At 38.8% G+C, this 25,771-nt stretch overlaps 1 protein-coding gene across 5 annotated transcripts in view; it reads right to left on the reverse strand.

The window, feature by feature from the left end:
• ryr2a (ryanodine receptor 2a (cardiac)) overlaps positions 1-25,771 on the reverse strand; it is a 246,285-nt gene that overhangs the window by 145,126 nt on the left and 75,388 nt on the right. For all 5 annotated transcript variants that reach the window (XM_042507822.2, XM_088070115.1, XM_088070117.1 and 2 more), the window contains exons 4-11: positions 19,978-20,052; positions 17,967-18,045; positions 15,751-15,863; positions 9,196-9,295; positions 8,008-8,104; positions 3,730-3,804; positions 2,216-2,372; positions 869-1,033 (exon numbers count right to left, since the gene is read on the reverse strand). In XM_042507822.2, coding sequence (XP_042363756.2) covers positions 869-1,033; positions 2,216-2,372; positions 3,730-3,804; positions 8,008-8,104; positions 9,196-9,295; positions 15,751-15,863; positions 17,967-18,045; positions 19,978-20,052 — 861 coding nt within the window. The remainder of the gene's footprint in view (positions 1-868; positions 1,034-2,215; positions 2,373-3,729; positions 3,805-8,007; positions 8,105-9,195; positions 9,296-15,750; positions 15,864-17,966; positions 18,046-19,977; positions 20,053-25,771) is intronic.

The raw sequence follows: 25,771 nt of genomic DNA on the forward strand, positions 1-25,771 counted from the left end.
TCAGATTGGGGCTCGATATCATTAGATAATCAATATCAAATTACTCAGATCACGAGCAAAAAAAAAAAAAAAAAACTTGATCGGGACATCCCTATATAACTGACATCTCACTGTGCGGTTTCAAAACTAAACTTCACTTTAAAAAAAACAAAATTGAATTTTCTGCATGAAAGCTTTTCTCAAAGTTTTGAGATAATCTCAATTAAAAAAAACAACAAAAAAAACAGGATACATTTTTTTTCTTAAGTGAATGCATTTTGCTTCCACAGCGTCATAAACTTGAGTATTAAAGGGGAACAGCAGCTAAATTAAGAATTAAAATGTGTTATATCCATGACCAAGAAAAGTTTAATTCATATCTGAACATGAGCCTCTCTCTTTATAACTACAAACCAGACAGGAAAGTCTCAAACTCGATGTTGTAATGTAAAAAGTCTGGAGCTGCTCGAAAGACAATGAATGGGATCATTATTTTATGCACCTACAGAATGTTTTATTTTTATATACCTACATTTGCTTTATTCTATTGTTGTGTTGTCATTATTAAACAAAAAATGTACTCATATACTCTGAGCATTCAGCTGTGTGCTCTCAGTGTTAATTGTCTATGGAGTAGTTTTAGACTTTATACCACAAATTTAGGAAAGAGTTGTTCATATTTACTAATATTTTTGGACTGTCTTAGACCATAGGAATAACATCTATGAATTCTGAAAATGGGTGAAGTTCCTCTTTATCTTCATAATCTGCTGCCAAATCTTGTCACCTTTGTAAACATCAAGTCAAACATGGACTGTAGTCACAAGAAAAAAGAATCAGGCGATTAAATGTTCTAAAAGGTGCAGTATGGTTTAATGCAGCGAGGTACCTTTCTCTGTACTCCACCCATGCGTGCACACTTGGCATCAACAGTCTGGTATGTGAGCCACAGGCAGGTGTCAACATGCTGGATGTAACACACAGAGTCGCCATACTTTATGTCAGGAACACCCATCCCATCCACCTCCTTCTTCACCCCAGGGTCCAACTTTTCCTGAAGGAGAGAAAAAAAAACAGAATATGTTATCTGATAATGTTACCCGATAGCACAGGGAAGCTTTCAAGGATCATTTCATCATTTCAGATTCCAGGGGCCACATGCATACATGATGTTTACACACAAAAACTATGCATTTGCCTTTTCTGTCACATTAACTGGTATTCATAAAAAAGAAATGTGCGGTGAAAATGTGTGCACCATCAGAGCAGCTAGGTACAGCTTTAGCTGAGATAACTGTGAGTAGTATGGTGAGAAGGACATTAAATATAAGTTGAAGACACTCTGGCACTGTCAAAGAAGCTCTCCTATTAAAACACAGTTGGTGAAATTGTTCTTTACTGTGTATCTCACTGACAGGTGGAATGAATGGTGGAATGGCACGTGTCAATATGCAAACCGATGTTTCAGGGCATTTGTATATCTATCTGTGGTGAACTATGGCTGTGGAAATGAGGCTCATGCCTATGCACCCAGAGCCAAAGTGACAGAGATTTATAAAACAGATTGAGGCACACACACAGCTTTATAAATCTGATGAAAAGAATGCGTATGTAAATCTCTGCCTTTGTGTGTACACACAGTTTTGCTCTTTTATCTACAGAGTTTTATGCATCTGGCCCAGTTATTCTTAAGGCAGGACCATGTGTTTCTGGTTTATGCCATCATGGCAAACAACTGTGTGCTGAATTTGAAGATTTCAAGGATTCAGCTTGAAGGGTTTAACGTTATGTTGTCTAATCCCTAATGTCACCCAAGAAATGTATTCATTAGCTAAAACAAGTCAGATGGTAAATAGAAGCTGTTGTGAACACTGTTTTCCATATTATGTTTTTATAATTCTTTCACTGTATGTGCTGTACCATGACTTTATTCCAAACTCAGCAGAATATTTTTTCCCATTTCAATGTCTGACATCTGGTAATAGTTTTTTCTGTTTGTGGCACAAACAATCTATTAACTGATTAGTTAATCAACAGAGATGAATCATAAGAGAGCAGGCAGGCAGACATTGAGCAATTACAATTAAGACAATACCACAATCTCCATTCATTATGGTCACAGAGAGAATCCTGTTGTGGAAGGCCTTACAAACTTGAGTGAAAACTGATGTTTGGCTGTACTTGTTGACTGTGTGAAGTATTTCCTTCCATCGTATGGAGGTCACTGTCTCTGTACCTTGGAGGACCTAAAGCAGAAGGCTGTTGACTTGACATCAGCTTTCTCTTTGTCCATCAGCAGCAGAGACTTGTCTTCTATCAGACTCAGATACTTCCCTGTGGTCACATGCCTCAGTCTGAACGGCTGACCCCAGCGGATATGACTCCCACTCCACCTGGACACACACACACAGTCAGAGACAGAAACAATGAGAATACACAGACATGAAGACACCTAACTGCAAACATCTACAAATAAGCCAGGGTTAAAACTTTACCATATGCACTGAATGAAGTACCACAACTCACTGATTACCACCTTTCTCCTCAGTTCTACACAAATCTCATAAATGCCCTTTATGAACTCCAAATGAGGGATATCGGTCATAGTGACGCAGAACTTTAATGCCTATGTTAATATCTGTAACTACATTACTAGAGAAAAATAAGTATGGTTGCATTTTTACAACACTGGTAACAACTTGGTACCTAAGTATCGGTTCTGGTGACATCACTAAATGTTACATATGTTTTACCTATTTCAGTATCACATTCCAATCACTGAAATATAGAGAATTATTACTAGAGGTGTAACAATCCATCGATCGGGATCAATATATCGATCGATATATCTGATCAACGATGCAGTTTGATGGCTGCAAAATGAAAACATCGATCCATATCATCATGTGCTTTTATTCTGATATTCGGTGTCACCATCAAACAGCGGCAGGAAGATGATGACAAGCAGCCAAGAAAAGATGATGAAGAGAACACTATTTACTCTGGAATAAATCAGCTGTGTGGAAATATTTTGGATATCAGAGAAAACTGGCGTCAACAGACAGACCATGACATATGTAAGCAATTATGGGACATTATGGGATTAAGTATTAAGATAATACTGTGTGACTAGCAAAGAACAACAGTTTTGTCTGTGCACCTTGACAGTTACTAAGCCGAATTTTACACTTCTGTTAAATGGCATTGTTGTTAATTCATGTTTCATGGCAGTTAAAAATGTCTGTCCTCAGGGCTTTAAAACAGATAGCCCTGAGGTTTGAGGAAAAGATCATAATTTGGGTTTAAATCCCTGAAGGTTAAATTATCCCATACGCTCTTTCACATGTAAGCAAAGTCAATTCAAAATTAACTTTACTGCACTGGTTACAATTATCACAATTATTTGTGACGTTTTTATCTTTTATGTCCAAGGGCAAAATAAAAGGAGGGCAGCTAACATGCTTAACATGCACACTGTGAGTAAAACTTAATAATATTTTTAACATGTACTCTACCACTCTGCTGCTCACAGTTCAGTCAGTGCTACCAGCCCCTGCTAGACTCTTTACACTGAGAGGAATTCCCAGCAGTGGCTGCAAGCAGCTTGACAGCAGACAAAAAACTGAGAGCACATGTGAGATTTATCCAAGACTAATCTGTCTGTGTGTGTGTGTGTTGTATGTATGTGACGATCTGACTGGTGTATACATGGGAATCCAATTGTTTTTTGTATGTGTGTGTTGTACTTACACAACTCGCAGTGTCTCCAGCCTCCAGAGGGACCTGGCATGATTGGACACCGCTCCCCCCTCATAGTGCACTGTCCTGGGGGGGGGGATGAAACAATCACACAAACTGCTTATATATCCTCACAATATTCTACAAGCTACTTTGGGCTGTGAAGGTAACCGCTTTACCACAATATTGCGAGAATGGGATGCTTACTGTGGAATTGAGCTCATTACCGTTTATTATATATTTTTAAATTTTTTTGCTGGTGAAAGTAACAGGAATGCATATGGTGTGTGATATGAAATATAAACATACGCTGTGTTCGAAACCGTTGCCTCATTCACACACTCACTGTTCACTTTGTAGTGTGTTTTAAATAGTGCACTATATAGGGAAAAACGAACAAGATTTCGGACACTACGTTGGAATTTTTTCCCCCCAGAAATACATGGCAGCGTTGCATTGTGGTATACGAGAGTTAAATGTATGGTACATTGTATGTACACTCATATTTGCTGTGCATTGTGGGAATTTTATAGTGCACTATATAGTGGATGAGAATGAAAACCGCTGAGAATACACCACTACAAAATGGGGAACACACTATGTAGTGCACTATATTCGTGATAGGAAACGGTTTCAAACACAGCTATAGTAATCATTGTGTATTATCATCTTTAACTTTCTTCCATACGTTCAGTGACATCTGAAGAAACAAAACTTTTCCTCTGTTTTTTTGCCTTCAGCTTCCTGTGTGCAAAGATCAGGGACAGTCCATGAGGCTGATGGGGTATTTCTTTCTCGTGAGTCGGATTATTTCTCTTATGTGGTGTGTATAAACAAAGAGAGAAACTCCCGCACACTGTCTCACTATCTGCTGACATATTTATTGAATGAATATTACCAGACTCGCTTAAGAAAAACTCCACTGAACGATGGAGTTGCTGCTGCTCCCCCCTTTTTCTGCGGCCCCGTCCACAGCAGGACACTTAGCTTCCATGCCGGTGTTGTGGGACTGTACTCAGAGGAGGGGGGTGGCTGGGATGTGACTTTTCTACTTAAAATAAATAGAAAATACAACCTTTTAATGTTGTATGTCCCTCAACCAAGCTAAAAGTAAAAACACGAGTCCAAACTCAGTGCCTAATGTTTTTAAAAGTGCCTTTCCCATTTTCAGCACCTCTTTTCCCCTAAGAAATAACGTCCCTGGGTTTGTCCCAATATCCCTCCTCAACTCCTCCATCCTCTATCCTCAATTACTTGATCCGGAAACCGATCAAGACCAAAGGACATCCCAGTTGCTCAAATACGCTCTGAGGAGTTGAGGAGGGAGGAGGCTCTCTGAGGAGTGCGAAGCAAGGATACACGAGGGCAGCCTTCACGGAAGTCTTTTACCGACCGACACACCCCCATGACCGGATATCACTTAATGATTGGACGCGCGCAGCACTGCAGCTACAGCTGATCAGACTCATCTGACACATCGCAACATCACTCCATCACTCCCAAGTTTTATATGTTAATGTTTCCTGATTTCTAAAAAGACACCATGATCATATTCTGGGTTATTAAATAATGGGTTTAAAATTAGAATATCAAGAGAGACAGATGCAAATATTGAATAAATCATATAACTGCACTTAGAAGTTTGTACATCCGTTAATAAAGCTGACTGACAGCTGACTGACAGCTGATCCAGCTGCGATCAGCTGCCGCCGTCATCAGAAACAGACGTTGCTTCACGTGACGCTCCAGAGGAAGGGGCATCTGGTTTGACTAAAGTGATGTCTTTCTCCTCGCATCTCATCCTCGGCTCCTCTGCTCGCATCTCCTGTGGGTGGGACTAACACACGAGGAAGAGAGTGAGGGAAACGTGGATGCGAGATAAGGAAATGGGATGTACCCAAACTCTCTAACCACCAAGGAAGGCCAGCACAGCGGCCATACAGTTGACGCCAGTTGGTTGGTTCAACAGTGAAGACCTACGCAGCCAAGATTTGATTGCGACATGACAGGACCTTGAAGTCCTTGAATCGGTTAATGCAGCTCTGAAGAAACGGAGCTGACTCACAACCCTGAAAGAAAAATTGCCAAAGTTTTAGAAGGCAAACACAGCATACGTACTACACAGCACCTTTTTGGAAAGGGCCCCATTCGTTGACTCAAGATACAGGGACAACGACCCTGGAAACCATATTAAAGATGCGCTCCTAAAGGATGCTGGCTGTGGCCAAAGAGCAGCGTGATGATGGTGGGGGTAAACTGCAAAACAGTGGTAATACGTTACTCCATCACGGCGGTGACAAAAACTCTATTCCGTCACAGCCCTAAAGTCACCTCTTCTACTACAATGCGAGGGCATATGTACATCTGGGTATGTTACTACCTGGATGAGTCAGTAACAAAGCTCAGCAGACAGACAGGAGGAGAACACAGTCACTCTCATCCCCTCTGTTTAACAACATGGCTGTCCCCTTTGGGAACATCTTAATACTATAATTATTAATAGTCCTCATGTCTTAGTCACAGTAGAGAGCTTAGTCTGTAATGAGAGTTGCTACATTCTCTCCCTGCAGGCCCTAGGACTTTCCTCAAAAAAAAAAAGAAAAGAAGTTGAATATTGTGTGTCTATTGGTCTAAACTAAGCAAGAGATGCTGAGTTATTTTGCATGGCCATGTTTGTGTTAAATCTTCACCAAAAATAATATCTTACAGCATCCTATCCTGTAAATGAGCTGCTGTAAATAAACACCACAGGCAAATAAATCTAGTTTCATAGAGATAGTGTATGTCAGACTGGTCTGTAAGTCTTGTTGTTGTTTTTGTGCTGAGTTCCAGTTAAAATCAGAGGTCAGAATTTCTCAATTGAAACAGGCAAAAATACAGATTTTCATTTCATAGCCTTACAGTGGTTATGGATTGGCCTAACAATGCTTGGAATTTCAATTACAACTTCTAAGACTTGCAAAATCATGAGTATCTTGTTTTATTATGTCCAAATGATGTTTTGAGGGATTATACACTGCGGTCTCCAGGTCCTGTGTCTCTTTTCAATGTGTATAACTGAATGACAACCATTAATGGACATTTACTCATTCAGTGTTCTACACTTCCCCTGCAGACCTGTTAAAGAATGTGTAATCTGATGTCTTCACCGAATCAGTGAGATTAAACTATTTCATATAAAACCAAGGCAGATACATTGTAAACTGTAAATAAATGATAATCTTCACTTTTTTTTCCAAGTATGTGCAGGTACAGAATGTAGTTAAGCAAAATAATCCATTGTATCCTGATTCCCTTAACCAGTCATCAATGGAAGAGGTACTTTTTTAAGATCCTCACAAGAAAGGAGGCATATCAAATATATATGAGAAATTGTCTCAGTTGATGTGGATAACAACTATGGAACATTTGAAATCAGCTTGGAAGGATGACCGAGGTAGAGAGATCACAGAAGACCAGTGGGGGATAGCCCCAGAACAGATTCATAAACCTTCAGTGTGTGCAAAACATGGCCTTCTGCGACTGTAAGTAATACTTCGATTACACTGTCTAAACAAAAACTTTATCGGATATTTCCAGAAATAGATCATTTTCTTTGAAAGCACCAGCATCAGTAGCTCATATGTTGTGGAGTTGGCAAAGGATATTAAATTATCGGTGCAATATTTCTCAGACTTCAAGAATTATATAAAGACCTACTGACTTTGATCCTCGGATGGCGGTTCTAGGAGTTATAGACTCGAACATAGTAAAGAAACAGTGTGGAACACAAAATGGTATTATTTGTCAGCCTTCCAGCCCGCAGGTTAAGCCAACTCAACTGGATACAGAGAAATGCATCAACACATTCAAATCTAATCAATAATGTAATGAAACACTTGAAACTCCGATAATTATCTCTGAAAAACAAAATTTGGCAACCTTTTATAGATCACTTTAATCATATGTAATCTTCTGAAAAGAGCTAAGATTGCATCCATCACCCTCTTAATCTCTTTTCCTTTTAATTTTTATTTTAATTTTTTTAAGTAATTTTTTTAATTACTTATTTTCTTTTTTTATAAACTTTTTAGTCACCTTTTTTTTTTTTACATTTTCTTGATTCAGCTTACGCTATACACTATTACTGTTATTATATGTTGTATGTTTGCATGTGTATTTTTATAGAGGCTTGTTTGTTTTGTGCAATGTTATTGAAAAATAATATGGATATAGATTTGTTCGTTTTTTCTTTAGACAATCTTGAGCCCCTATACCATAGGTCCAGTTGTAATTTTCAGTTCTCATTACCTCCTCTGCTCGTCCCCGTGCTCTCCAGATGGAACAGTTAGGCACTCGTCCATGTGACCGTGAAGGAGGCGCAGGACGTCCCCTCCTATCAGGAAACCTGCAGAAAAGAGAGCAGACAGGGAGAGAGTGACATTGGAGATAGAAAGGGACATGGACAGATAATACAGACTGTGGGACTCAGCACATTAATCATACTACAGAGAAATAGACATTCAGATTTGCATAAAAGCACCAGAGTTGGTAAATGTGCCACCTTGCTGACCAATTTAGAACTCATCTGAGCACTCTGATGAACCTGACTGCTGATGTGGGACAACGACTGCAGTATCAAACACAACATGGATAAGCACTTCTGAAACCCACCTGTTCAGATATATAAAGACCAGCAGAGCTGACTGCCCAAATGAAAAACACCTGTGTCTTCAAATCACACCTAAGCATTTTGGGAATTGCATCCCCTGACAGACAACAGGCAGCAACCAGAGAAAGTTGCAGGGTCCTAATTCCATGCTGCATATTCAGACTGCAGGTTTTAACTGTGTAGTGTGTTCACACTGGGAAAAGTGACTAAAAAAACATATACTCAAACTCAATATTTAGACCAAAAACTCTAGATTTTTAATAATGATGTTGATAAACACCATTTTCCCATTGCAAAATGAAACTCAGGAGATGCTCACATCTGCAAGACCCTGGAATAAATTAGGCTAGAAAAAAAGGTCAGGCATGATTAGGATATGCTTTAGTTTACAAGATTAATATTGCACTTTGATCTTCTATTGGTTTGATTTTATCACAGAATATTTCTAATCTTTTACATGTGTGCTTTATCCTCTTCTTTGCAATTTCTAATTGCATGCACCATTTGAGGATGATGCATTTGAAATGTCATTAGGCTTGCATAATGGTAATGAAGCTCTTAGATCTTGAATCGTGATTATTCACTGCACTACAAAGTTAGTTCTAATTTCACATGAAAACATGACTGGATTAACCAGTGTCTTATGAATATCATCGCACATATAAACAAGGTACATCCAGTGTGTCCAGAAATGTAAATTCCACTTTGCAGGTAAATCTGGGCAAAACAAAGGCCACAATAAAAGAATGTACAGAAGCAAAAAGCGCATCAAGAGAATGATGGAGGAGTCAAAACACTGAGAGACACAAAAACACAGACAGGTGTACCTTGTGCTACTTCACTGCCAGAACAGATGGGAGCCACACTCCATAGTGTCTGCTGGAAGGCTGCATCTACATGGAGACTGCCATTACCGTAGGACAGATGCTGCAGGGAGACAGACACAAGAGCCAAATAAAAAAAACAAATTACTGACACAACAGAGAAACACTAAGGGTGTTCCTGAATCTGAGTCCAGGGGCCTGATGTATAAACAATGCATGTGCCTTTTTTCCACACATTAACTGGCATTTATAAATGAAGAATGTGCACCTCACGTATTCCTCAGACCAGGCACACAAACGGTTTTAGCCGGGATAGCTGCAGGTTACATGAAGGTAAATGTTAAAAATAAGGTGAGACATGTAACCTTCGAATAAATTATTTTATTTTTAAGGATGTTTGCAAATTTCACTGATCATGTTTATTTTTGCAAGGTGCACAGCATTCTGTACAATGTCAATCATGGCACATTACATTAGTGTAAATTATTTTTGAAACTGGAACAATTATTAGGGGTGCTAAAATGTATATACTATAATCCATTTGTGTCTTCAATGCACCACACTCTCAATGCACAGAGAGAACTCTATTCACAGATGGAGCAGCAGAAAATTAGGCGTAATGAAAGTGAAACTTAAGCGTTCATTCTGCTGGGTTTAAAATGATGCATTCTCTTGCAGCATTCGCTGTCTCATCTATCAATCTGATCAGCTCTGACCGGATCAACAGGTCAATTATCCAACTCGCAAGTCACATTCAGCTGCTAAGGGAAAACAAACACATGGAGAGCTCCGCCTGCACTGTGTTCACAAACCTGCAAAAAACCTCTGAATTTAGAGAGAGGACAAAAAATGATACGAAGGGACACAAGTAAAACAACAAATAAAAAAATAAACACAAGTTTGCTGTTGCTGTACACAGACAGAAAGAGGTAAACTGCTGGCAGATTATGTCTTAGTTATTTAGAGTTAGAGAACATGAATATTGTTGAATAAGAGTCTGCAGACTGATAACAGTGAGGGGCTGCTGCATCTTTCTGACAAAGCTTCAGTAGACTTTCATTGCCCTAGGGTGCTGTTTTTCAAAGTGGGGTGCCAGAGGGGCCACAGAAACTTTGAGAGGAAAAATGGGGAATATTGAGAAGAAAAAAAAAGAAAATCAACTAAAAACATAATTTGTGACAATGATTTTTATATGTATTTTTAGATGTTTTTAATCACCACACATCAAAATCTGTGTCCTTTGAGGCCAGTCATTTCATTCTTATTTAAAAAACAACAATTGAATGAATAAGACAGAAAAATTCAAAAATACTACTGTTGAATGTTAACGAATATTAGGCAGAAATGACAAGGACTGTAACAGAAGAAATACACACTGCATGTAATGAATGATTGAATAAGAAAAGAGAAAAATACTTCTAAAAATGATTACTGTTAATATTACTGTTGAACATTGTTAAGACAAAAATGACAGTGTCTATAACAGAAGACACTGGATATAATGAAGAAAAACAAAACAACCAACAAAAGAGAAAAAATCTCAAAGAAAGTATGCTACTCTTAATACTATAATAATAATAATAATAAAATGACAAGAATGTTTATAGCAGAGGAAAGACTGATTATTATTAATGAAATAAGGAAAATATATTAAGAAGTTGTATGTTTGATTTTTGATATTTTCCATTATAATGTACATGTAATTTAGAAAATAAATAAATTGCAGCAGGGGGTCCGTGCCAAACGGTAAATCCAATTTGGAAGTTCTTGGAATCGCAAAGTTTTGGCACCCCCTACCCTTGGGCATGATGTTAAAATATCATTTAGCTCGAATTCATACAATACAAGCCAAAACTGTAACCACTGTGCATCACAACTTACACATGCCATCCACTCATGAACATACAATATCCTGACGTCAGGGAAATGTCGTGCGATGCCACTGTGACTGTCTATATCATGGTGAGCAAAAAGCAACCTAATTTCCAACGGTAGCCTTGCTTCATTTTGTATGCACAAGTGACAAGCTGACACACCACCCAAAGCTAGCTGAGTTAATCCTCTTTAGTCACTATCTCCACTAATCTTCAGTCGCTGTCTGTTTTCACCGCTGTGTAAGGTTAGCTAGTTAATGGCTGGCATAAGCTAGCATTAGCATTTCCCAACATGCTACAACATTAGTTATGCAACACAAGAAGAGTATCAAATTCAATACTAACTGATAGTAAATTCACTTCTGAATGTTGACATACAGTGAGTCACGTCCTTAGTGTATCTTACCCTTTTTTAATACCTTCTGCTCGTCCTTTAGGAGAAACACATGGGCCATGCTGACAGCAAACAATTTGTCAGTGTTATTAGTGACACCTGTACTTTTCCCACTCCAACATGGGTTCTGTTCTATTCCAGTACTCCAGAGAGTGACAGTGAGCAAGGGTGCACGATACAGGGATCCTGAGATCACAGAAGCTAAATGGAATTCAGCAGTTCATGTACCAGTGTTTTTTCTCAGTGTCCTCTGTGAAAAATAAAAGGCCTATTTTGGTTTGGTTTAAATGGTCTCCTGTTGATTGACACATCAGCTTTGGTGACATCCTGATGACATCTCCTGAATGTAACTTTGCAAATGTTCTTTCTATGATTATCATGAAACTTTGTGGGAATGTTTTATAAAAGAACATTCTAGGATTTGTCACCTCAATAATGTCACCAAAATATCCCCAGAATGATGCGGAGAAGGAAAGACTACAAGCATATTGTACTCAAGGAAAAGTAAGGTTAATTCAAAGACACTTTACCAAAGTACAAGTAAAAGTTGTGTATACATTTAATTAGGTAAAAGTAACAAGTAGGTCAATTAAAAGGTACCCAGAGTACTTGTTACAGTGTAACAATTTTAGTGCTTAAGAACAAGTAAAATAAGCTTTGTCACAGTAACACGTGTACATGTAATTTGTTACTTCCACCCCTGGAATACTGCAGTTGAAACATTCTCCTCAAAGGAACATTATTAATTCATCCTTAAAAGGTTTGTTGAACATCAGAATAAAACATTAAACATCTTTAGAACTTGTAGGTAATGTTACCAAATAATGTAGTAATGAGTCCCACTAGCTTGGGGAGGGGCAGTAGTATCTCTGTGCAAATGTATTTTTTTGGTGAACAATGGGAACGGAAATGAGGCTTGTGAATGTGCACCTAGCTTCATAATTATTGAAATTTATAAAATCAAAATTAGGCATTCTCACAGCGTTATACATTTGATGAAGAAAAGAAATGCATGCATATTTCTGTCCTTTTTAGTACAAGCAGTCTCAGTTTAGAATCTGCACATTTTTTTTATGCATCTGGATCCAGTCTTTAGTGATTCAGAGAGGCAGGTCTGGTCTAGCTGTCAGAAACACCAGAGAGTGTGCAGTGCTCCCAGTGCATCAGACCGCGAGATAGCTCTGATACATTCAGTCGGTACATGGTCAGCAGTGCTTTAGATCCTATTGTTATGGATAAAACTTATATATTTGCAAGACTACATTTGGATTAAAGTTGCAAGTTGCAAAATGGCTGGAACGGTTTGAGTTTAAGAAAATAACGTTGCTTGACAGTACTACAAAATTATTATTATTTCGATTATTATTATTAGTCAGAATGACCCTTAAAGGAATGAAAACATAAAGGTTATTTTTGGTTGAACAAATGCTTTATTACAATAATTGAAACTTAAAACCTTTTTTATAGGAAGTATGTATAACAAGTCTCCCATTTGAAAATAACTAAAATTTAAGAGTTCAAGTGAGATTCTCTGCCTAGTTGCATTTCTTCTCCCTTGTATATAAGCAAATGTACTCGGTATGATAACCGTCAACTTTCACATAATATGAGACCAGTATAGCACTGCAACACTATTTACAAAGGTGTAGCAGTAGCTGTGACTACTTCTATATTAAATTATCATCATCATACACAATGTACTATCTGTGTAAAGAATTCATTGAAATATTAAGAACTGAATTGTGAAGCAGACAATTCACCACCTTTTTAAAATAAAAAGTCCCAAAAAGAATATTACTTAAAAAAACACTTCATATAATGTCGATAATAGAATAATAATATATATTATCATAATATAGGAATAACTTATTTCTATAAAAAAAAGTCAAGATAGAATCTTACAGTTCTAAGGTGATGACTTTTGGATTAGATGAATTTGGCAGAAACACCAGCAGCAGTCAGCAGTCTATTCATATGTGTGGTTATAGTTGAGTTTAGTATGTGACCATAAGGTTTTAGACCAATTAAATTGGTCCAAAAAAAAGGTAAAATGGTGAGTCTAATGATGGATTTGGCCTATAAACAGGAGGTCAATGAACAGACTCTGATTTGGCTCCTGAGTGTGGCATACTTTGATATTCATCCATAGCTCATCCAGAGGTACATACATATGTGTGATTATCACATTGGCTGCTGAGTATATATACAGTATGCATCAGATGAATTATCTTTCCATTTTTGTCCGTAAAGACCCAAACACACCAAACCAACTTAAAAAACTAGCTTCTATGAAGGCCGACCATCTCTCAGCCAAACAGTTGCACATGAACACACTACAAAGACTATGAGTGCAACCCCCACATACAATCTCCACCGGCATGAGAGGAAATAACTCTTTTAATTCATCAATGTTCCATACTAGCCATGGATGTATTATGGGATCTGGATACAGCATCGGAGGCGGGACCTTGTCATTCATATGAAAGCTGCTTAGTGGTGCATGAAGCCAAAAAAGCTCAATTTCTACAGGATGAAATTACCTGAGTAATTGGTGATGCTTCTGCATCATTGGGCTCATAAAGCAGGTGCACTAGAGACAAGCCGACTACTTCCAGCTTAGCACGCCGTTAACTTGAATGGGGATAAAACAATTTAATCTTGCGGCTCTTCGAGACTTTCCAAATGTTTTCCAACCAACTGAATAAAATCCTGATACTGAAACAAATCATTTTGTGGGGGCTATTCACTGATTAACAGAGATCTCTTTCCCAGTGTAAAACTATGGGGAAACGTGGTTTTGAGCTCAATGGCACATTATGGACTCTGGAGTTGTAACACTTCCTGGAGACCTAATTACAGCAGACACTGGTAGTCTGTAATCATCATTCAAAAAGGGAAACAGGAAGACCTTCGTGATGCTAGTTACCCACTTAGCACATTAACAACACAAAGTAATGTTGAAAGAATGATGCATATTTTTTGTGCGCTGGTGAAAAAGAAACACCAGGAAACATTTCTGTAAATAATCTTACCTTATAGAACAAGTTGATTCACACACACCCCCTTCCTGACTTTAGCTCTTTGTTTACTTTCCTCACTTCCATTTCTCTTATCGCATGCTCAGCTGAACTACTGATCACAGTGATCTCATTCACTGACGGGCTCTACCATTTCAGATGCTAATTCAACATGCTGAATCCAAAAAAAAATGGCAAAGGCCAAAAAGGGCCAATAGTACAAGAAACACAGCAAAGACAAAGGCAACAGACACTCAGCCACAACCCAACCCTGAACGACGGCCTTGGTGTGTCAGGCCCTCACAGTGCATGCCCACTACATGTGACCAATTTGCCTCAATTTGTTTCCGTCCTGCCCCACTGGTCACTTGTATCCATCCACAATCCCCTCCCACTTCACGCCCAGGGAAAGTTTCACTTAAGTATTTCCTGGATTTATACAGAACTGTTCAGAAAGTTGCTGGAACTGCACCTTGAGTGGCTGTGTTGATGTGACCTACGTTTGAATTTTTGACATTGTTACTTCTTCTCCTCGAACGGCCAGCTTGGTCAGCGTCACAAGTATCCCAGTATGCTTTGTACAAGGAATTAGTCATTTCTAACACAAAATGAATGGAGGCGGATTTCTGGTCCCATGTAGTCATGTATAGTGGGCATGCACCGTTAGGCCTGGGCTGCATGTTATATTTCATACCTTCATACTATCCTGAAATTTCACTGGGGCAACTGTATATGACAGTATAAGTGAGCAGCCTAAATACATCCTTAATTCAGTAAGTTAGATGTAAAAATATGCTTTTTCCCTGGGATCTCTCTGCCTGCTGGCCGCCAGCAGCTGACAGTCCTGTTACTTCTTCCTCCACCACTAGGTGTTACTGTGTCTCTCAGCTCAGCTGACTTTTCCACCAGCAGAGAGCGCAGACTGAGCTCTGGTGGTGCAAGCTGTACACTACATACATTGAGTTGAATAGAAAAAGGGGCACCTGTATTTATAACGGTACTTAAAAACCATACCTTTGGGATTTCTAAATAACTCGGTATACCATAACACCGCCCAAGCCCGCTTTACACTTTACTTTTGTTCACTTTTGCTCATGGTAAGACAGTCTTACTAAGAGGGACGAAGGTTAGCAAGTAAGGAAAAGAAACCATAAAAATGAAAGGAAAATAGAAGGAAAGACGGTAGAAATAAAAAAACATACAAAGAGAGAGTGATAGTAAGATTTAGGGCCCACTCTCCTCACACATATTCCCACACACTGCTGCTACTGACCAGATATCTTTCAGAGGAGACGCTGACCAGGATGAGATCATCTCCCACTCGGACCTTCTCCCCCTCTGACCGCTGCTTTGACGCTGGATGGATGGTCCACCAGCATGCCTCACCTACACACACACAAAGGAAGAAAACACACAAACTAAGTGAGCAACATTCCTTTAATAGTACCTATCATGACAGCCTCTAGCTCACCTGCTAGAGTGTGTGCCCCATATGCCAAGGCCTTTGCAGCAGCCCGGGTTCGATTCCAGCCTGTGGCCCCTTGCTGCATGTCAGTCCCCCTCTCTCTTCCACATTTCCTGTCATTCTGCAGCTGTCCTATCAATAAAGGGAAAAATCCCCAAAAAAATTATCTAAAAAAAAAAGTACCTATCACCTCAGCCTGTGGACCACTTTGGTAGCCTACATTTGTCTTGCAGCTGTTCTGCTTGCACTGTAATTTTGCACCATCTTTACAGAAGCAGGTCAAGAACAAGAACAGGGCCAACAGTGTACTTTGCAGAGGCTTTCTGTTCTGACTTTGTGCCAAAGTGAAAACTACAGTGGAGAGGCAGCAGGTCAGGAGTCAGACTGTCTGTTTGACTCAGACAGAAACAACCTGACATAATGACACAACACTGACAACAGAAGATTAGACTTTGATTCCAGAAGTGATGTGGAGATAAAGAAAGCTGATGTAATCAGAAAAACCTGTGTGAAGTGTGAATTAGCTTGATTTGATTGTCCTCAGTTCTTAGAAAACCCAAATGAAAGACTTGTTTGTGTTGTTCAATGCAGTTTCATTCTTTGAACCTGAGCAAACTGGCTTGATTTCTTTTTTAAAAATGTGGGAAGAAGGAAATGAGCAATGGAAGAAGAAATGACCCAAAAATTAGCAAGAAATTAGTTAAAAATAAAAAAAGTATAAGAAAATTACCTGAAAGAAGAGGAAGTAAGACATTAAAAAGAATCAAAAATGTATAATAATTTATACATAATTTAACATTATTATAATAATGTTTAATATGTATTATGATTAGTATACATATAGTTTTTTTCTCTACCCTTTTTCCCCTGGACATTTTTCCGTAGCCTTTTTTAAATAATTTTTTTAAGAGAGCCCGCCATGTTGCAGCGCCATGTTTCTACAGTAGACAAGAATGGACAAACTAAACTCTGGCTCCACAGAGGGGCATTCACGGTTCTATGTTATGTGAAGGCCACTGTTGTCAGCTGTAAGTGAGGGGTAAACCACACACTGCTCTTTTACTGCTCTGAAACATGAGCAACTTGGCTTGATTTCTTTCAAAAAGGCAATGAACAATTTAAGAAGAAATGACCCAGAGACAAGACATTATAAAAAATATGATGACATTACCTGAAAATTACCCCCCACCACCACCACCACTACCACCAATAAATAGGTAAAATAAATAAAAAATAAATAAATAAATAAATAAATAAGTAAATAAAATAAAATAAGAGAATAACCTAAAAAATCAAAAATAATTTTGTTGAAAAAATATATTTGCAATGATTTAGAAAAAAAAAGCTAAATCTACTAATTTTTTGCAATTTGCGCCCATTTCTCACCAAATTGCTTACTGAATGCCACACAAGAAACGTGACGTTGATTCAGGTCTCAAAGGGTTAAAGAGCTTAATGTTTATAAAATTCATGTAGGAACAACAACAACAAAAAAAGTCTCTGCTCAATGCGTCAGGGATCCCACAATGTGTGCAGGGAGTTTTTAGATCTTGTTTGTAGGAAACAGCCGCCTGCTATTGCTGGAATCAACCTTGATGAGCGCTAAGAAAGAGCCAAAATGGTAAAGGTCTGAGCTGTCAAAGCAAAACATTGAATGACGCCATAAAACTCTGGAAAGTTGAGGAAAACTGCAGAGTTGGAGATAATTCTCTGTGAGTATGTCACTTCACGTGATGACACACTACACATTATCTTCCTATAAAACAATAATAACCTATATTTCCTTTATTTTTATTTTTTTCTTCTTCTTTCTCTCGTTTGTATTTGTAATTTCTAAAAGCCTCTCATGGTCAGGTGTTGCAAATGAGCATTTTGCTATAAACAAAGCAGTGCATCTGGGACTTGAGCATGTCTGAATGTTATGGCACCAATGTTACAATGCATCTTTAAGACACAGTTCTGCAAATTAGGCAACTCAGCATTTGATAATAATTGGGGGTTAGTGTGGTGTGTTTGACTCCTACCTGTGGTATCTTCCTGCAGTCCAACATCAAAAGCCAGTTTGTCTGTGGATGAGCGGGAGGTGGACAGACAGCAAAGGTACTACACAGAAAAACACAAATTATTCAATCAATCCATCTGAGCATTCACATCATCTGACAACTACAGTACATGAGCTGTGTAATGTTGACTGTTTGATGGGATTGATTAGTCCTGTCTGAAAAGTGTATGGATGTGATTATAATATTATAATATTTTATTATATTATAAAAAATATCATAAGATCTGTAATGTCACAAAAAGTGCATAAAAAAGTCAACCCTTCAGGATTTCGTGATGGCAATAATTCATTTAAAATCAGGCAATTCTGATGCACAACAAATTTAACAGACTAATTTAGAACTCTGGACATAGATTATTGCACTGCGTAACTGTAAAAGTCTCAATAAACTAGGCCTATAAAGTATCACAACCGTTGTCAAGCAGTCGGAGGCACACCAGACTCTCCCTCACCTGACACTGAAGATCTGTGCCGTACGGTGTCTCTCTCTCACCTGCCTGAGCAATGGTGGCCTTTCTCAAATTAGCATAAATTAATTAAATTATTAAATTAATAAAGGCCACTATCATCTATAACCTTACCCCACTCATTGCACTGACTGATGTTTTGAATATTCGCTGTTAATCAAGCTACGGAGTCCAGAAAAAGGTATTCAAACAGTCCTAGTGTCATCATGGCAAAATGTGGGCCAGTTGGCACCTATTGTAGCAGGAAGCACCACAGAAGCTGTTCTGAGTACTTTGGCTTTCGAGTTTAAATGTCCGTATGTCTGTCTGAAAAACAGACTTGTCAATTTAATCAATGTTGCAACCGCGTATGATCCAGTGATTAAACTCTACAGGTAGGTAGCTGGATTATAAAGAAGGCCGTGTTTGAAAAGATGGGTGTGGTCTGAGCAAGAACACCAAACATAGGGGGATAGGAGGTAAGGAAGGTAAGGAGGGGCCATTGCATGATACATACATGCATTGTCACCAACTTGAGTTCAACATTTATGTGAAAATCTCTTTTGATACAAGCGTCACCTTATTTAATGAATTCATGGGGAAACAGCAGCGGGTGTGGCCTGTTGTGCCTGCACCAAATATGAGTTGACAGCAAACTGAGAAATTTTCAAATAAGTTATTTATCTCCAGACATTACTCTTCGGTTGAAAAGCTGCAGAGTTGAGCACTTGTTTTTCACTACAGGGCAACTCTGCTCACCGGCCAATTGAACAGTTTCTCCATTCTTATATTTGAAAAGCAGCTGAAAGAGACCTTGGATTATAATGAAATGATTACACTATTTAAGATTGAGCCCTGCTGCCTAGCACTGTGATGAGTTGGTATGTAGCCTGTCTGAGATTCCAGTAGTTTAATAGTTTTCTATAGAGATCACCCTGTTAATACAGGTGCATCTCTCCCCTGCGTGTAGTGAGCTGGAGAACAATCAACTTAAAGACCGCGTCTGTTATTAATGAAAACCCAGATAAAAATATTGTTTAAAAAAGAAAAAAACTTAGGGACTGCACTAAAAATTACATTTTTTAAGGGAAACCACCAACAAAGAGGCAGAAATATTTTCGGGTAAAGATATCTTGTGAATTGTGTAAATTATTTCATCCATATCTTTTCAAGGAATTTCACTTTTTTAAACACTCTTGAGTTTTGGGACATGTTCTGATCACACCAGAACTGTTCAGCTTCGATGTTAGATACCTTTGCATCCTTCATCAGCAGGGCACATGGCTACCACTTAATTTGAGGTCATCTTTATTAACTTAATAAGCCTACCTGTGAAGTGTGTGGATATGTAGCACTTTAACTTGTCCATGGGAAAATATTTTATTCTGCTTATACCTTATTTATAGCGTAACTGAGCTGAGCTCAGCTGACTGAGGGCATAAAACCCAATGCCCCTTTATAGATTGTGCCTATGTGTACATGTTTACATTTGTATGTGTGTGTGTGTGTGTGTGTGTGTTCACTGACCATTCCACTGTAGGAGTGTCGCAGCAGGACAGCGTGTCCGTACAGTAAGGTGCGGTGGCCGCCACCCTGGGCCGTCTGACAGAGAGACATTGTAAAGAGAGAGACAAAAAGCAGAGTTACAAAACAGAGAAAGAGAGAGAGAGAGAGAGAGAGAGAGAGAGAGAAAGAGAGAGAGAGAGAGAGAGAGAGAGAGAAACAGCTAAACAGAGATATCAAGAAACAGTGCAGACAGAGAGGTCAACAAATGGATGCAGACAGAAGAGAGAGGGAGAGACCTGCTGGATCATTCCACTCTAACAACAACACTTTCTCTGAAAAGATGAAGGGAAACTGTTACCTCAGAGCCCAATCTTCACTATTTCAAAGCAGCACCTAACTGACTGTAATGTGTTCCATCCATCACTTGATCATAGCAGTTACGGCTCTCTGTGAAGAGGTTCAAACGTCAGTATATCACTGTCACACTAACATCCCAAGCTGATGGTATAATTACCATCATTGGGGCTGTCTAATGAAATAATAATCGGGAGATGATATGGGCCTTCACAGTTAATTAAAGCTGATCAGGTGCACTATTGACGCTTTGTGTTTAGAGTGCCTCCTCTAAACACAAATCAAATCAAACATTCCCCACTCACTGGTAAACTGTCCGACCAATCACAAGACTGCTTAAAAAAAAACCCTGCATTTTATAATTCGAACAAACCTGCAAAAGTAACAAAAAATGTGTAGGTCCTTTGATTATGTGCTTTATATGCAGGTACTATAAACTGAACTTTGCGTGACTCAAGATTTGTGTGTTGTACATCTAGTGCAAGGTTCAGTGCAATGTTCAAGGTACTTTAGTAGTGATTTAACCCCCTCCCTCAAATGCAAGATGGGTTGACAGTGTCCTCAATGGAAAAAATAACAGCAGAACTCCATGTATGGATGGACAGGTTTTTGATTCTATGGGCTCCAGTAATGACCTATTTCAGATAACCAAAGTGATAAGGTGCTGAACTGATTTCATAGTGAATTAGACCCAAACTGATATAATTCTTGATGATTCTTTCTTTTTCTTCCCTTCTTTCTGTTTTCTGAGAAAACAGAAATGTATAATTCAACTCTGAATAAACATTTTGTAAAAAAAAAAACAAAAAACTGACTGACTGATTTATCTGAAAAACATGGAAAGAGGGCAATGAGCAATTTAAGAAGAAATAACCCCCAAAATACCACAGAATTAGTGAAAAAAATAAAAGAAAAATTTGCAAAAATTAAAAGAAAGGGAAGTAAAGAACAGAACTGATCTGAAAAAGTGCTAAAGTAATATAATAATTATGTAATATAATTTTTAAAAATATGATTCTGGTCATTATAAATATAGTTAAATGGACATTTTCCCCTGGCTTAAAAAAAATCTACATCTACTAATTTCTTGAAATTTGCGGGACATTTCTAGCCATGTTGCTCTATGCCTTATTTTTATGTTTTTAAAAGAAATTCACCCAATTCGCTCAGGGTTCAAAGATTTAAATACTTGTGAAAGGCATCTGAACCCAGCATAAGAAAACTGATGTTGATCCAGGTTTCAAAGTGTTAAAATGCAGAGTAAAAGTATTGTGTCAATGACAAATGATGCTGAATGATTTCAATGTTAGAGAAACACCTCACCCACAAAATGACCAATTAAATAATCTACTGCGTTACTCACAATTTGTGTAGAAAACTTAAGTTTTCTAGCATGCCTCCATGCCGAACAAATAATCCAAAAACTGAGAAGTCTTGATGAACTGCAGTAAAGGAGGACCACCTTTAATGAAAGCAGAACTACATCAAAACTTCTGTCTACAAACTCTCACACAACTTGTGCAATATAATCCAAGTCTCATGTAGCCGACCATATTCTCAATACTTCCCAAACAATAAATATTATGATTTAACAGGACTTGAGCTTTACTTCAGAGGTTGTGTGAGAGTTTGTAAGGGAATATATTGACATAGTTTTGCTGTTTTTAAATGCAGACAACCTTTTACTTCATATGATCATGAACTTTCTATGTTTTGGGTTTGTGGTGGTTTGTGTTGTTTATTGGAGCGCTTGTGACTGTTTGTGTGCATGCTTGGTGTGTCTCCCTCTGTTCTGCTGTGTTGCAGGGGCTGGATGTGGCTTCTGGGTGCTGGAGCTCACAGCACACTTCCTCACCTGCTCCTCATCAGCAATCACCCCTCTGCAGCATAAATACTTCGGCTTCACTCCTCTTCGGCGCCAGATTGTTTTCCACTTCACCCGTGGTATATCACCCATCTCACATGAGATTTCTCTTGTGCTTCGTGAAACTTTTTGACCAAGACTTTTTGTTCCTATTGTGCCTTTTTGTGCGCTTGTTTCCAGTGCTTACCTCCACCGACCTCCAGCGCCTCATCGCCCAGACCCTCACCTTCGTGCTCAGTCACTCGCCTCCTTCACCACCTCGGATCTCAACCACCCTCCGCCTCACCAGCCTTCACTTTCACTATCCCTGGGTCCCTTCCCCCAACCTCCATTCCCTTCCTCCACCATTCACAATCAATAAAAGCCTTTGATTGTATTCAAACCTGTCTGTATTTGCTCCTGGGTCCTCCCACTCACACAGTTCCCGAAATCGTAAAAGGGTTTTTTGTCCACAATGGATGCATGTTAGAGAACTTCTTTTTCATTAATGCAAAATAACACATGGCGAGTGATCGATATACAAATGGTCATTTTGCGGGTGAAGTATTCTTTTGACCCTTTGAAACCTAGATCGACATCATGTTTTGGGCTGCATTCAAATGCATTTCAAAAGTATTGAAACCTCTGACACCTTGGCAAATTGGTTTTGTTTCGTTCGAAAACATGAAAAGGAAGCAATGAGTAATTAAGTAATTAAGAAAATTACTTAAAAGTTAGCTAAAAAAAACAAGAGAGAAAAGATGAAACAAGCAAAGAAAAAACACAGAAAAGTTAAGGCTCAAACTATTTCTGAAAAATAGCTTAAATTATCAATAATAGATATTTAATAATGATAATTAAAATGATAGTTCTCAATGATAGTTCGCATTTTCCCCTAGCTTTTTCATAATTATCTAAAAATTTAATTTGTAGAACATTGCTTGGCAAGTGTTAAATTTCTTTTGAAAACATGGAAATAAAGGAAATGAGCAACTTTGCAAGAAGTGTTCTGAAAACTCAAAGAATACAATACATTTAGATTATTTTATAAGGCAAGGGAAAAATGACCAGAAAGCTATCGTTATGATTAACATAATACGTTTGCAGTTATGTTAGAATATTTTTTAAAAGTACTTCTCAGTTGTTTAAAGTTGTGTTGTTACTTTGCTTTATTTCTTTCTTCCTTTTTTTGTTCCCCCTTTTTTAAAAATCATTTTCTTATAACCTTTTACCATTTTCTTGCTAATCTTTGGGTCATTTCTCATTTAGCTGCTCATTACCTTTTTTCCCATCTTATTGAAAGAAATCAAACCAATTTGCTCAGGTTTTAAAGGGTTAAGCACAGTAATAACAGTTATTTCTGTCACTACCATGCAGCCCCTGTTCAATGAACTAGACAATGCCAGCAATACAGTAAACCAGTACAGTCTCTTCTCCTCTTTGTAGCATTTCTCAGGAGTCCGTAGTGCTGCAAAACTCCACAGTGACAGCAGAGTCTTTGATTCCTGCAGGACTCTGCAGCAGAGACTGTGCCATGGAAGTTAAGTCCTGCTCTCTGACTTACATGTCTCTTCTTAGTAGAAATGTCAGTCAGAGAGCAGGACTTAACTTCCACGGCACAGTCTCTGCTGCAGACCGACCAACATATGTGTGTGTCTATTGGTGTGGTAACGTCTCATGGTGCACTGCAGTCATCCTGCCGTGCAATGAGTGAACACACAGTGCAGTACAGGCCTCACAGAGAACAGCTGCCTCATTTTCACACACACTGATGAATGTGCATAAACAGCAGTCACGGGATGCAGGCGGAATGTGATGAGATGATACCAAGCAGTACACTTAAACAACTTTGTATTCTACCAACAAGAAAGCTTGTAAAGCACTAAATGTAAGCACTATTCTGTGTGACAACGCAGTAGGCTGGTATAGCTGGTGTGTCTCATCATGGCAAAATGTGGTCCTGGTGACACCAACTGGAGTATTTTGCCAGGTGTTTATTGATTATGCCTGCTCTCTTCTTCATTTGATCCTCGCCGAGGTTTCAACACTGTCTGTTTCATGCACACATGGAGAGAAAAGGTTGACAACTCTGGCAATCTCTTGCTGTGCAAACATCCCCAGCAAGGCAGAAGTAGTAGACTACACCTATAAGCAACCTTGCTTTAGACTGAGCTTATTACCTCCTACCTTAGCACGACATGATTTTGCCAAACAGGTCATGTTCCTGGATCAACATCCCACATTGTGATCCTGAACCAACAATGTAATCAACCAATCACAGCCCTCTGACATCATAAGTGTGTTGTTACCATAGATTGTATATTTTGATGGACAACATGACAGCTCCCCCAAAGTGAGGTTATTCAATCTCGAACGCCCCCTGATGTCTGACTGCAGTACAGGTCCTAAAGCCCGCCCCTCCATGTTAGTGAATGGACATAGGTCAAACTAAAAACTCAAAGTACATGCCAAATACATTTTTCCCAAGACAGTGTGTGTCACTGAAGGTAGTTCTCTTCACCGTGATGTTTGTTCAAGTGTTTGTTTTTATGATAAGTTCAGTTTTAATGAGTAATTATTTGGACAAAAGGGGGCTTTTCTGCCATAATGGACAGCCGCAACAGCCAATCCGTGTGCCCGCATTCAATGGAGCTGCTCAAAATTAGTCAGACGGGTGTTTTTGATAAATACACCAATCAGCCAAAACATTAAAACAACTGACAGATGAAGCGAATAACATTGATCATCTTGTTACAAAGCAATGTTGTACTGGGAAATCTTGGGTCCTGCATTCATGTGGATGTCACTTGACATGTTCTACCTGCCCAAAAACCACTGTAGACCAAATACTCCCCTCATGGTACAGTAGTTCCCCAGCAGGACAATGCACCATGCCACACCACAAAAAAACTGCTTAGATATGGACCAAGGAATGGGACCAAGAGCTCAAGGCGTTGACCTGGCCACCAAATTCCCCAGATCCGAATTGAATGGAGTATATTTGGGATGTCCTGGTACCCCAGAGGTACCCCTGATCCACCATAGGACTTAGCTCTGACCTATCAAGGCATGGACACTCTGGGGGTGTCCTGTGGTTGGCAGAGAATCCTTTGAGTCCTGTGGATGGCGAGGTTGGGTACTCACATATCCTGTGAATTCTCAGTCAGAATGGGATCTGGGTCATTTAAAGGCCAGATCAAACACCTTGAGCTCTTTGTCATGTTCCTCAGTCCATTCTTGAGCAGATTTTTGAGGTATGGTATGGCGCATTAGTCTGCTGGGGGGCCACTGCCATTGGGAAGTGTTGGGAAGATTCTGAAACCATGTTTGGGTGGGTAGTGTACATCCACATGTATGCTTGGACCCAAGGTTTCTGAGGAGAACACTGCATTGTAGCAAGAGGATCAATGTTATTCACTTCATCTGTCAGTGGTTTTAATATTTTGGCTGATCAGTGTAGGAAGACTATGCTAACATGCAAGCTTGCCATAAAGACTAGAATATTAGTCAGTTAGCTTAGCTTGCTAACAAGTTAGCTTACTAACAAGGTATGCTAACAACTAGGCTTGCCAGTAGCCCAGAATATTGTTCACTGACATGAAAAAGAAACAATAATTA

Source organism: Plectropomus leopardus, chromosome 19 (assembly GCF_026936395.1).
Source record: "Plectropomus leopardus strain MGB_pleo_1.0 chromosome 19, ASM2693639v1, whole genome shotgun sequence".
NCBI lineage: Eukaryota > Metazoa > Chordata > Actinopteri > Perciformes > Serranidae > Plectropomus > Plectropomus leopardus.